Source organism: Trematomus bernacchii, unplaced genomic scaffold (genome assembly GCF_902827165.1).
Source record: "Trematomus bernacchii unplaced genomic scaffold, fTreBer1.1, whole genome shotgun sequence".
NCBI lineage: Eukaryota > Metazoa > Chordata > Actinopteri > Perciformes > Nototheniidae > Trematomus > Trematomus bernacchii.
Window position 1 is genome coordinate 1,489,855 of NW_022987648.1, and position 14,691 is coordinate 1,504,545.

At 41.5% G+C, this 14,691-nt stretch overlaps 1 protein-coding gene across 1 annotated transcript in view; it reads right to left on the reverse strand.

Annotated features, from left to right (window-relative positions):
- LOC117485731 (nck-associated protein 5-like) overlaps positions 1-14,691 on the reverse strand; it is a 117,306-nt gene that overhangs the window by 20,160 nt on the left and 82,455 nt on the right. Inside the window, exons 8-9 of the mRNA XM_034134399.1 lie at positions 3,105-3,281; positions 39-2,947 (exon numbers count right to left, since the gene is read on the reverse strand). Of these exons, the coding sequence (XP_033990290.1) occupies positions 39-2,947; positions 3,105-3,281 (3,086 nt within the window). The remainder of the gene's footprint in view (positions 1-38; positions 2,948-3,104; positions 3,282-14,691) is intronic.

Here is a 14,691-nt window from a genome sequence, read left to right on the forward strand (position 1 = left end):
AAAAGATGGCATCATTACCGATTTAATGAATTTCTTACCACTCTTTTCCATCACTTTTTCTTCTGTCTTTCTTTTTGTCAGACTTTGACTGCTTTCCTCCCAGAAGTGATGTAATCTTTTGCTCCCTCTTTTCCTCTTTTACTTTTGGTGGATCAGTCTTTTTACAGCTTGGAGCAGGAAGCTTACTCTTACGAAAACCAAACCAATTTGCCAAGGTTGAGCCAGATTTTTGCTTCACTTCAGTGGTTCTCTCCTGCTCATGAGTCTTGTGCAAGTTCTCTTCTATGCCCAGCATCACTTTTTCTTCGATTGTGGTTATAGTACTCTGCCCCTCTGGTTCTTCAGAAACTGGCTCGCCAAAGGCGCTCGAAAACTGTTGCTCAATCTGAAGGCGTCTAGCTTGCTCTCGTTGGTGTTTAAGACTCTGAAGTCTTTCAGTAGAGGAGCCCAAATGTGAAGGGGCTGTCAGTCCCTCTTCAATCAAGAAATTGTTTAAAAGAGATCTGTTCATTGGACAATGGTAGCTGCTGGAGCAGCTCATACTTCCTGGAAGGACATCACTTAGAGAGTTCAAGGAGCTCCCTGAGTGTGTTTTGATCTGGGTACGGACCTTTCCAGATCTGTTGAAACTTGGCCTGTCCATGTAGCGTGCACCAAAGCTCTGGCTACGAGCCTTAGCCCCATTCATGCCCATTACTGGCTTAAGGGGAGGTCTGGTTGACACAGACACAGACCGTTTAAACAGCCAACCTTCCTCATCAAATCCCCAATCTAACATCACACCGCTGTCTGAGGCAACAGGTTGAACTGGGGGTTCAGAATCCAGCGAGTTACAGCGGGTCTCAATCTTCCGCCGGACTTTATCATGAGCTCCACATTCATGTTTCATCTGGGGATCACATGTAAAAGTCTGAAAGGTATGGATACTTTTTGCAGTAGAGTTAATGTCATCTTTGTTATGTCTTCCAAAAGCTAGGAAGGTACCAGTTTCCTGTCCAGCAATAGTCTCATGAGATCTAGCATTAGCAGGAAGAGCCATTTTGACAGCATTGGAGTTGGAACCTTGATGATTATTGGCAACCCCATGGTAGTAAACATTAGAATATGCCTGAGGCAGGAATTCTGAAAGTTTTGGCTCACTAATGCTCTGTTGGGATCTCTGTAAGATGCTTTGAGTTGGAAATATATTGGGAGCACCATGTTCAATATGGCATATGGCAGTTCTGTCCATAGAGAGCTGGACTAACTCTGAAGACTCTCGAGCTGGGACAGGGGGCATCTTGGATGAGTTGGTAGGGTAAACTTTGGCAGGAATATCCTTCGTTGACTTACCGTCAGTGCCCAATAGTGGGGCTGCATGTTGATTGTCCTTTGTAGTGTTGGATAGTTGCAGCTGTGAAATTGAAGAAATATTTGATTGTTGCTTCGTGACGTTGGATGTTGTCTTTCCAGTTGTAGAGCTTTGAGGCTGACCTGCAGATGTTGCTTTAAGTAAGCTGTCACTACTTGGCCTAAGGACTAGAGAAGTTGTTCGACCTGGGGGTGGCGGTGGGGATGGGGACCTAATTTCTGAACGGGTACTATCACAGTGCTGGTCTTTGCGTCGCTGTTTTCGTGGAGAGCAAGGTAAGTTGTCATAAATGCTCTCTTCCACAGGCTCATTGTTTGATTGAAGTCTATTGATTTGCAAAGGTGATTTATTTGGGCTCTTTGAACATTCACTGTTCCCTGGTGGCTTAAATGCCTTTGAATGTTTCACAGGGGAAGCAAGCGGAGAGCGCACACTCTTTATAGACTTGGAATTTGCTGATACCGCAACTTCCTCCTCTTTCTCATCTTGACATAGGGATCCCTTGCTCGAAGAATTTGTATTGCTGAGATCTGTCCTTTTGCTAGGAACACTGTGTCCAGGAGGGTTTGATTGTCCTTTGGACCTGTGGCCCTTAATAAGCTTCTGGTGGAGAGGTGAATGTGTTTGCTTAGTTTGTTCTTTCCCTCCATCCGCACTCTTGCTCCGCAGAATAAAAGCCTTTCTTGCGGAGTCACAAAGCTGAGGTTTGGGTTTCCTCTGTGAAGATTCTGAGATTGTGTGGTTCTGGTTTTCACAGCCAGCTTGACTTGCCTTGTCTCTGCAGTGAGGAACCTCCATAGAGGAGCTACGCTGTCTGGCTACGTTCACACAGCTCAGAGCTTTAGTTGCAGAATGCTGAATAGAAGAGCTCACTTCATTGTTCCCAGCTTCAACTTGTGTAAGTGCAAGTCTACCCTGTTGTTTTTTGACATGATCAAGTCTGGATTTACGGTCAGTAGATCTTTCCTGGTTATTGTTTTTGTCACTTAACTTCATGCCTGAAGGTTTTTGTTTTTCTATTGAGTCTTTGTTTTTTTCTTCCAAATGCGTGAGGATAGTGGTTGGGCTTATGCCAGGTTTTACTGTGGGGTCGTCCAAAAATAAGAAGTTGTCTGTGACAGGGGAAGGAAAATGACCAGAATCCCCTGCAAGTTTTACAGGTTCTTCTTGGAAATTGTTGTCATTATCTCTTGCTACATCCAGTTTATCCAAGAAAACAAGCTCTCTTGTTGGTTGGTCATGGGATTCACTACTTTGTAATTTAGTTGAGTCATCATCTGCATCATCAGAGTCGAGGGCAGCAGTCCCTGCTCCAGCCTTCAAAGGTTGATTTGTAGGGGCTACCTGCTTGGCAGTACTCCCTTGTTGGCCACACTTGAAACCGAATGAGTATATGCCCTCGTTGGAGGTCATGCAGTCTTTGCAGTGCTGCACAGCTGCAGCTGAGGATGCCTCTTTGGAGCTGCACATCTGGAGACGCTTTAGGCCTTTCAGAATGTGGCCTTCCTTCCATCCCAGGTCTGTCTGCTCGATGGGTGCAGAGTGATTACTTGAGACTGAACCCGTGCTCATCCTTTTGTCCCGGCTTGTGGCACACTGCAATACAAGACATATTTTAAATAATTAATATGGCATTTACAGATGGTTCGTTGTTTTTATTAAATTGCCATAAAGACATAACAACGATTTTACTTTCACAAACAGCTTATAATTGAACTCAAAAGAAGAGGAATTGGAGATGATTGACACCTACCTGTTTGGAGAATCCCCGCCCCTCCGCCCAGGTGTGGGAGCCACTGGAGTATTCACTACAAGCACTGGACAGAGACAGCTCACTGCCACTGCTGCCGCTGCTGCGCGGGCAGGTGAGACTCAGCAGGCTGGGCCACCGCCCTGCAGGAACACCCGCTTTTCCATTCCTTTGGACCTCCTGGAAAATAAATAATGATATAATGAATCAACAGACATGAAAGAAAAACTATAGAGAAATAGATGAAGAAGCAAAAACCTCAGGCTATACAAAATGTAATGTCTTTGTTGCAGGCTAATAAAAGACTGATTTATAGAATATACAACTTGATTGATCAGTACTGACAAAAAATATGATTATGGCTCACATTCGTACCAGTGAATTCAATGTTTGTTCATCCACCCAATTCCTGACATTATATTTTATAGATTGTCTTTGCAGTCCGAGTGATATACACATTACTCTTCTTCCTGTATTTCATTGTGCAACACTGTTGATATCAATTCACAATGACAATAATTGAACCTTGAACCAAAGAGAGTCCTATACAGAGACAAACGGAGAGCCCTCCGTGTGTCTCTGTCAGACATCTCAAAAAGTCCATATCCTGGATACATGTCTCTTTACAACCTAAGGCCACTTGTCAGATGGCTTCTATTGTAAAATAATGTGTTTTCATGTTTCTCTGGTTTTGCAGGTGTTCCATGATAACTTATCAGGAGCCAGTCCATGAGACATTTTAAACTGCTGGTTCTCTTCTTACATGACTCACTTAGCGTGAGACTTCTTGGTGTGTCTGCTGTTGATTCATATTTCAAACATAACTGCAAAACGTGTTAGGGTTGAAAACTTGATGAGCGTAATGCTTTAGAGTTGGTCTACCAACTCAAAATAAGCATTTACATATTGTTACTGATTCTTTATATCATCTATCATCGGCTAGAGTCTTTTAGATATATCTTCCAAAGCATTTGTGCCTGTCCATCAGAAATGACGGAGGAGAGAATAGCACACTGTTAGCTTCCTCATTGAATAGTCTTTATAAGAAGCATTCAGAAGTATAACTTATAGAACCTTAATGAAACTAGATATCACAGACTATTGTCTCCAAAAAGGTCTTCAGCTGATGTGAGATACTGTTTCCAAAGAGACATTATGACAGAGTATGATTTGAAAGTGTTGGGAAAATACTGAAGGTACTCTTCCAATATGAGAGTACACATGATAACAAAGGCCATACATAGCTGTGTACATGACAGGATGTATGATTACCTAGAAGAGCATCAGGACTGTTTTAGGCATATGATAGCTATGTGATTAACATGATGATTCAGCCTCTATGGAGATAGACATATGACAAGCATGATCATTTCTGATGTGGAGCTAATCTGAAGTAAACATTGAATACTGCTTTATATTCCTCCATCTTGTGACTGTGTAACTCCCTCTCTTGTATATCAGCATGTGAAGGACACTGTTCAGGAACTAGTTGATGCTCTGTATGTGATGACTACTTCCATTCTGGAGAGGATCACAAATACATGGATCCTGTTATTGAAGCTCAAGCTGGTGACGAGTGATATTTTTCTAACATTTCAAAGGTTGAAAGCCTTAAATATTTTATACATTTATAATTAAATTGTATTTTCATTAAGACTGCTTTGTTGAATCTGAAGCATGGTGATCAAGCTGCCATCAAAGGTTATTTATTGATGGGTTCATTGTTTTCTGTACTAGTTTTAAGGCGGTATCTACTGCAAAGGAAATAAAAAGGTTGGACTTAATTATTAGAACCAACCATAGATGCACAACTCCCAACAGCCTACAGCCTCTTCAGCTCTTTGATTGGGTTATCCATAAACTGCATTACAAAGCCACAGTGTCTCTGCTTTATCGGTCCTGATGAGCTGAGTGTGCAGTATCCAACAAGTCCTCCAACTCATACGACCAAATAGGTCGATTGTTCAGCAGCTTATTACGACCTATAGTCATGTTTGAAAGTTTAGCACCTCTAGTGGTCGTGTAAGAAACAACAATTTGTGGCAATTGCAAACGCTCCGGAGGGTCGTTTATTCACAAATAACCCTCTCTGGAAAATCCTAAATTGTAGGATAGTTTGGCCATTAAAATGCTTTTTGATTAGATTTCTAGCGAGAAGTGTATATTGTACTTTTAGAATCCATGTCCAGTGGACGTGTAGGATCTATAGTTTGATAGATATTACGAAGATTATTTGAGGTCTCGCCAGGAGAACGTGTATGTCTTTCCCCCTATGTAAAGTTAGCGTCAACCCTCACGGGGTGAAAACAGTATTTCCGGTCTCGAAGTTTTCATAATAAAACCGTATTCCCCTCACTGTCAAATGATTTCACAGTGATATCTGCCGTACTCATCCACTAAAACACATCAGTTTATTTATTAATTACACAACATTAATTGGTTTAAATTGTGTACACTGCTTTTGTGTTTTTCCCATAGATTTTTCCCTTTCGATTCTGAGAGACACATTTCTTTTTTCAGAGGTTTTGATAGGCTAAAACATCGAACTACCCATAATCCTCAGCTATCGTTGAAGCTTGGTGATTGGATGTTTGGGATATGGTGTTTATGCGATGTGAAATCCGAAAACATTTAACAAAAGAAAATACATTATTCCGAGTGTGCTTGCTTTTCTCTTTGAAAGTCATCACATAACGGCATTGTAATACACGGTTCGGCTGCATTAAATATTACACATCTGCCGTAGTTCTTTATTTATAGAGCCCTGATGACAAGACTTCTGGACAAACTGGAAGAAATGCCGCCGAAACTGAATATGTGACGTGGATCTTAAATATATCAGCAATTAAACAACATCTTACATTTCTTTTCACACAATACGTCTCCTTGCAGTATCAATACTAATTCGGCTGACTTTTATATTTGATCCAATTGGTAGATAGGTTATATTTACACCATAACGGTGCAAAGCTTATAGAAAAGGATTTGTCGTTTTTAAAGATATTTCTGATTTTCTTTGAATATAAGAATGTAAATACTGAGTTGAGAGAATAGTCAGGGGTTTTGGGTGATGGGAGACACATATATGGAATCACAATTTCAATAGCTTACTATTAAAGGACGGATATACCTCATATATTAATGTGTAGAACTACAATATGTGAAATAATATAGCAATATCCTGTACAATTATGTGAAAACATGAATAAAACTATACATCTTCAGATGTTACACATACATAAGTGTCCTACGCTAATAATACAAAGTTATTATGGCATTGTATGCTGTGTGTTATTTGTAACATCTTCATAAAGTATAATTTATTGTGTTAACACTGTAAACTTGACAGTTTTTTAACCCCTAGTGGTTAAAGCATTTTTTTATTGAATATGTTATATTTGATGAAAATATTTAAATATTAAGAGTAGCCTACATACAAAATAAGGGGAAAGTAGAAGGTCAATAATAGAAATATAGAATAGAAAATACCAAGAAGATACTGTAGTGATCTCTACAATAAAACAGCTAGTGCAGGACGTCCAAATATATTAATAGGAGGATGTGCAAAACAGACAAACTAATAAGGCTTTATTTAAACATTAAAGAATACTTTAAGTTAAGGTCTTCTTTTGAATAAGAAAAAAACTTTGGGGGTATCTACAGATAAATATTAAGCCTGACAAAGTACTTAACGTCTAATATATTGCATAGTTTATTTTGGCACTTGACAATCACCTTCCCTGAATTTTACTCAGGTGTAACCAGTGGCGGAGCTGGGGGGTGGCTGGGGGTGGCCACCCCCAGCTGAATCCTGGCCACCCTATTGGCCACCCTATTGGCCACCCTATTGGCCACGCCCAAACAATTTTAGAACATTAAGAAAAAAAAATTTAAGTAACCTTTCATCATTCATCAAGAATTAACATTAATAGGACGTTATATCGATAATGTACTCACTAAACTTACAATTCATTTAACTTATTTTCTTCCTAAAGTTAATTATCCAAAGCCTGCCGTAGTTAACTCTATTTATAAAGCCCTGATGACAAGACTTCTAGACAAACAGGAACTGCCGCCAAAACTGAAAACTTGACGTGGATCTTAAATATATAAGCAATTAAACAACATCTTACATTTCTTTTCACACAATACGTCTCCTTGCAGTATCAACACTAATTCGGCTGACTTTTATATTTGATCCAATTGGTAGATAGGCTGTATTTACGCCATAACGGTGCACAGCTGATAGAAAGGGACACCTACTGGTTAAAGTACGTTATTGCATTTTATAATTTTATAATGCAAGCAGCGTTGAGCGGGTCTTCGACGCTCCGCAGGCTGTTGTCCGCACGTCGACGTGTGTGTCTAGTGGCGCGTTTCCACTACACGGCCTCGCTCGGCCCCGCTCGGTATGGCTGGGCCTCGTTAGGACTGGCTCACTTTATGGCGCATTTCCATTACAGTTTAGGAACTGGGGTAGTATCTATAGTAACGCAGTGTAGGCGGAGCCGTGACGTGATCTTCAGAGAACGCCAGAAAAACAACACAGCCGTTAGCTGTTAGCACTCAGAGCTCACAGCTCCTCATATATGTTCAGAAACTAGACAAAAGTTAAACAAGTACAAACCACAGACTGCCTGTGTCATGGTGAATACAGTCGCTGCTTTATTTATGTCTGTATAGGCCGTTGTTGTGAGTGTGGACGGTCGGAGCATATACTGCGTTAGCTTAGCCAATCTCCATTTAGAAAACACGCATTTTAAAAGGTTTTTCGCCTGCCGTCTGTCTGCAGACTTGACAAAGCATTAATTCATGGTTTTTACTAACCGGTATCAGTATGTTGTTACTTCGGCATCATTTTGAAACGTGTATTCCAATTAAATCACGGTCAAATATGTCCATCTTGTTGTAGTTGTAGCCCCCTTGCCAGCGATGCTCTCTCTAGTTTAGCATACTCAGCCCGACTCAGCCTCGTTGTCTCTGGCCCTAGACCCGCGATTTTATGAGGCCAGAAAAACTGTGAATTAGGACCCGCCGGCCGGTACTAGGCCAAGTGGAAACGCAACCAAAGACGGGCCGCTGACGTCACAGCCCTCTTAAACCGTGCTCCGCGCTGTAGTGGAAACGCGCCATAGGTGTCTCGAGGACTCGGCCGTTGGCAAACGTGGGAAGTTTCAGGCCGATCGGACAATGTCTTTGAGTTACAGCAGTAACACAAACATTGTGTTTGATGGCGAGTGATCTGTCGCCATGGCAACGGAATTTGATGACACCCCATAATATGCCTAGATGTGTTGAGGGCTGCATCGTTATCAAACCTGTGAAGTTTTGTGCCGTTTGGAGCATGTTAACTGGAGTTATGAGAAAACCGTGTTTCACGGCGACCATTTTGTTACCATAGCAACAACATTTGACGAAATCTCAAAACTGACACATATATGTCTCGAGGGATTGACGGTTAGCACACATGTGAAATTTGAACACTTTTTAACCATTTACACAGGAGTTATAGCAATATGGTGGTTAACGGCGAGGGATGCGTTGCCATGGCAACAGCTTTTGAGGAAAACTCACTATTGTCATAATGAGGTGTTGAGGGCCGGACCATTAGCCATCATCTGAAGTCTGGTGCAGTTTGGATCATTTTCCATTGACTTAAGACAACATTGTGTTTTATGGCGAGGAAACGGCATACGGTGAGATCTCAGATTTCACGTAGAGCTGTTGAGGCATGGACCGGTGATATAAAAGTGAAGATTGGGGGACGATGGGACCGTGTCCATTGGAGTTACAGCGACACCGTGTTTTATGCCATGGTAACGCCATATTAAGTAACATCAAATTTGACGTAGAGCTGTTCAGGGCCGCAGTGTTAACCATCATGTGAAGTTTGGTGGCGTTCTGAGTATGTCAGTTGGCGTTATGACATCATCGTGTTCCATGGCGAGGGATCGCCTAGCATCGAGCGAACGCAAACTTTGGCGCCAAATCACGTCACTGTAAGTCGCGTGGGCTACCGACTGTCATGATTTAGGCCACTTTTAATGGGCTTTTGCCCCTATTTTTCCCTGTTTTTTGTGGGTTTTGCATGGTTTTCGCTACGCCCACGTGACTGGGCTCGCGCGGACTATCTGCCGTCATGATTTCCGAACCTTTTCTGTGCTTTTGCCGGTCGTTTTCCCTGTTTTGGGTGTGTTTCGCAGGTTTATCGGTCGCTGCACGACCGATTTCAATAGGGTCTTCGTCGACCTAGGTCTCAGACCCCAATAAACAAAGCAGTCTTCACAACGGCCGGACAAAATACTTTGAGCCGCCCTATAGCCAAAGCCCGAGACACTGTTTAAAGCATAATAAAGACAATATATAGAGAGCATAATGTTTTTAATACAATGCAGTCTCGCAACGTATGCTTCAGCAGAGAATGGCCCGCGGCGGGAAGCATTTGCTCGCGATCTCAAGAAGCCTATGGACATCCCGGAAAGTTGAAAATGTACGCTAAGGGCCGCCCCCTTGCGTTGGAAAAAGACCACAGGGGACCTTGACATAACGTCAACATACGCCGACCTGGGAGTGAGGATGTGTTGGCTCAGCAGCCCTGTCCCCCCATAATGCTGAACCTGAACCAGCTTTTCTCCCAACTGAAGGAGGTGAGCAGCATTGTGTTGAATGACATGCCACTTAACATATCTGAAGGGAGACTGGAATACAACATATATATATATATATATCAAAACAAAAAGCTAACATCTAATTTCAATTACACATTTCATACACAGTATTTTTCCACATATTTAAGTTATATTTATTTGGATTTCTGCATTCATGTTGAGAATGTTCCATTCAAAAATGTTATTATTAAAAATGCATTTACACCATAAAAGATGACTATTGAGATCTATTGTCAGGAATGTTAGTCTTATATCAAATAGTGAATTCTACTGCAGCAGAATGTTGCACGTCTGCACAGTGTTATAGTTTCACAGCTCAGTGTCAGTAAATATTGTGCGGTTAGTATTGGACTACAAGATAGATGCAAGCCTGTACAGGTAGAGTTATTTAAAGCATAAATGAGTCGGTTGGGTTCAGGAGGTGTGGTTACAGTGATTGTGCTTGGTTGGCGTGGCCTGGGCCTGGTGGTGGGGCCCAATGTGATATCTTTTCATGGGGCCCAAAATCCCTGGCATGTATGGCCAGAGGGCAGGACCTATAAACACATTTACTACCCAATAGCATTGTGAGGCTGAACAAAAGGACCTTTTGACTATGTTAATGTAGTCTTTTAAAAAAATAAAAAATATAATAAAGTATATCTTATCTTATCTTATCTTATCTTAAGATGATCGATGGCTACTGCCATATTTGCAACATTTGCCTCTGAACCTTGACAAGTGCATGTTTCAAGGCTTATCAATTAACAACAGGAGGGGTCACAGACATAAGACCAGCTATTAAATAAAGCTCTTCTGACCTTAGCTGTCATGTGGGTATATTAAAGCAATTTTCACCCATTTATTAATTATAATGTTTTAAATTTGATAACTCGTTCGACTCCAGTTTTGGATAGTCTGCCGTGGTTTCATTCCATTTCAAAGAGCTGTTTGACGCTCGGCGTAACCTTGGCGCACTGCCACTCCAATCACAGAGCTTGAGGACTAATCACGGGGTTTGTCAAGCAAAGCGGATGTTGTAGTCCCAAACGATAGCTGAGGATTATGGGTAGTGTAGTAGGGGTTTCACAACTACCAATATTTACTAGTCGACAAGTTTTTCAAAATAGTAGTCGACTAGTCGACTAGTTGTTACGTCATATTAAGACACACAAAGAGAGGTGTAAAACTGTATTTTGTATTGCAATGCATACAGTTACGTTACACACAGTAACAAAGCAGCATTTTATTTTGGGTTACATGGGTTACATGGCTGATTAAATAAAAAACAGTAACTGGACTCACCAAATCTACTGCAAAAACTCTGTTAAGAACATAAATGCAACGTAAATCCAGTGCGCATTGCGCAACACTTTACTCGCTGTCACTGTCCTTCTCGATAACGATGTCCACCCTTCCAGGTTTTTTGGTTTGCGTTAAGGAAGACCAAAGCATCAACATGTGAGGGAAGGAGGCTTGACCGCTGTCGGGTGACAGTGGTGCCTGCCAGGGAAAACATCCGTTCACTTGGGGTGCTGGTGTAGCCAGGTAGCTCCTGGAAAGCTTGGCTAAACGGGGGAAGCGGTTTGCGTTTTGTGCCCACCACTTCAGAGGGTTATCCATTGTGGGGATATGGGGTGTCTGCTGGCAGTAATCCCGTAGCTCATCCGCGCCACTGTTGACCCGTGTTTTCTTGTTGCTCTCGAAATGAGGTCCAAACAGCTGTTCAAAGAGGGGTGCTAGTGGAGCACGCCCGTGAACTTTTACCGCCGGAGCTAAAACTGAAACTGTAGAGTGCATAGGTGTGGCGCATTTGCGCATAAGATGAGGACCCCTGAATGTCAGATGTGTTTTGCTGGAGCATTTTGCAGCACCTCAGTGTCGGCATCCTCATCTCCCACGTTTGCCTCCATTTTGTTCACGACTAGATGACTAGGGCCTACAGCGCCGACTAGTGGTAGAGGTAGTTGACTAGTCGACTAGTCGATTAGTTGGTGAAACCCCTATAGTGTAGTGTCTTCGGCCATCCTAAACTCCCAAAAAACTATTTGTTTCTCCGAATCGAAGGTTAAAAACACAAACCCAGCTAGCGGGGAACGTTCTCACAACTTTGGCTAACGTTACCTACAGGTTCTAATAATGTTTTAAAGAAACGTTTTAATCTGATGTTCAAAGAACCTTTTTAGGATGTTTATTATTTCAAATAATGTTCCTTTATGGTTTAAGGTTAACTAAGACATAACGTTTTAACTGCAACATTCAGAGGATGTTTTGAGGATGTTATTGAGGCCTGAGATGACAGATAGTTGTTTTATAAAACGTTCCTTTAATGTGATATGTTAACAAAGGTGGAACGTTTTGCCTGCAACATTCTAAGGATGTGTTTTGGACGTTGTTGGGGTAACACATTAAAGATGTTCTTTATAAAATCTATTTTTTATTGTTGTATATGAATGTATGTGTAGTCAATTTCCCTTCAGTGTTTGTGTATTGGTCACAAAAAGGATTTGTAGGTCATACAGCCAATGTAGACAATATGCAGTGTAGATCACTGAAACCTTACATTTTCAAACTTCTTTGTTGAGCCCAAACAGAAGAGTGCAAACTAACTTGTCTCTATTCTTCATAAGTTACTTTATAGAAATAATCATCTTTAATGACAGGAGAAAGGACGGTCCCAGACAACTGGGTTGCAATTGGTCAATGTCAATGTGTCAATTTAGCTGATAATTAGGTGCTTAGGCATCAGTATGCACTAAATAGTCACAGGGTGAAATTCTTTATTAAAAAGAGCAGTGTCTAATGGCTTTGGTTCATGGTTTATAGGTCTGCTGGTTTCCTTTGCAGGAAGCCCAGTCTGATAGAAAGTGCTGGCACTATGCACTGGCAGCAGATTATGTTAGTTGTGATGCCATTTCCAATCAGAGGGACCCAAAGGTGTAAAAAGGGGGTGAACCCATTTAGAAACGCATTGATCGTTTGCAAGACTGCCATGGCCAGCTTCCTCTCAAAGTCGTTAGTGTCATCTGTTAGCAATAAATAATGTGAATAGGAAATAATTGCATAAGGGAGATGGGGACTCAAATGATTTGGTCTATTCATTGATATTCACCTACTAGTTGATTATCCTTTATTTCACAGGCCACTTCGTACAATGCACGTCCAGATTTATCTTGGAACTAATTACAGTCAGCATGTTGAGGGTATCTGAGATCTGAGTGATCCAGTTGAACAAAACCCTCAGGCAGAGTGCTGCTGTGCTTAAAGTCAAGGGCATGTGATGGCTGTGGAGAGGTTTTTATTTGTTGTGCAACTTATACTTCAATGTTTTACACTTTTACACAGATTACTTTTCTTAATATTACATTTCCTAATGTTTTGAAATCACTGTTTAATAAGTATGGGCAGATGGTGTCAGGTTGAAAAGATCAGCAAATACACTTTAAATGTGTCCTGTAACAAATGTACTAAAAGCCAAACATCTTACAGAATAAACCAAGCAGGTCACACAGTATGATCACAAATACATAAACTCTGTTAAAAATCAGTTTCTATTAAAAAGTACATGCTGCATATGTGTTCTCAGCCTTGGAGAAACTTGACATGTTTTGGTATGTGTCTGAACCTCTCTTTAGTGGTTCATTAATAAAACAGACATTTCAACGTGAGCCTACTTTGTTCATGTACTGTTGAGGTTAATTTCAGTAGTTGTGTGCTATAATGTATTTACAAAGTGTGAAGAGGAGGCAACTTTAGAATAGGGAACCTGTTCAGGTCAATTATGGCGCATTTCCACTACAGCGCGGTTTAAGCGTGCCGTGCACGGCACGTTTTTGGTTGCGTTTCCACTTGGCGTAGTACCGGCTAGCGGGTACTATTTCACAGTCTTTCTGGCCCCATAAAATCGAGGTTCTTAGCGGGCCAACAACCAGGCTGAGTCGGGCTGAGTATGCTAAACTAGAGAGAGAATCGCTGGCAAGGGGGGCTACAACTACAACAAGATGGACATATTTGACCGTGATTTAATTGTAATACACGTTTCAAAATGATGCCGAAGTAACAACATACTGATACCGGTTAGTAAAAACCATGAATTAATGCTTTGACAAGTCTGCAGACAGACGGCAGGCGAAAAACCTTTTAAAATGCGCGTGGTCTAAATGGAGATCGGCTAAGCTAACGCAGTATAGAAAGCTCGACAGCGGCTCTTCTTCCTCCGCAGGTTGAGGAGGTTCAAAATGGACTCCAGGATACTCTGCAACTTCTACAGGTGCACGATAGAGAGTATCCTGACTGGCAGCATGACGGCCTGGTACGGCAGCTGCACCGACCTCGATCGTAAGGCTTTACAGAGGGTGGTGAAAACTGCACAGCACATCACCAGGACGGAGCTGCCATCCATGGAGGACCTTTACTCCCAGCGGCTCAGGAAGAAATCACTACGGATTATCAAAGACCCCCATCACCCCAGCCACAAACTGTTCTTTCTGTTGCCGTCTGGCAGACGTTACCGCAGCATCCTGGCAAGGACAAGAAGATTCGGAGACAGTTGCTTCCCGCGGGCAGTGAGACTATTAAAAAATGGAACTGTTGAAACAACTTCAAAACATTCATCTGCTACTCAATAATATGTATCTAATACCTAATATATATATATCATTCCAATAACTTGTATATAGACTCGTACTGCACTATTCCACATCATAACTTTATTTTATTTTATAACTATTATTCTTTTTGTATTGCTCTTGCTCTTATTGTTATTATGTTATTATGTTGCATTGTTGGAGAAGCCTGTGACATAAGATTTTCAACTACATAATTACTCTGTAGCTATGTCAGATTGACAATAAAGAACCTTGAACCTTGAACCTTATATGCTCCGACCGTCCACACTCATAACAACGGCCTATACAGACATAAATAAAGCAGCGACTGTATTC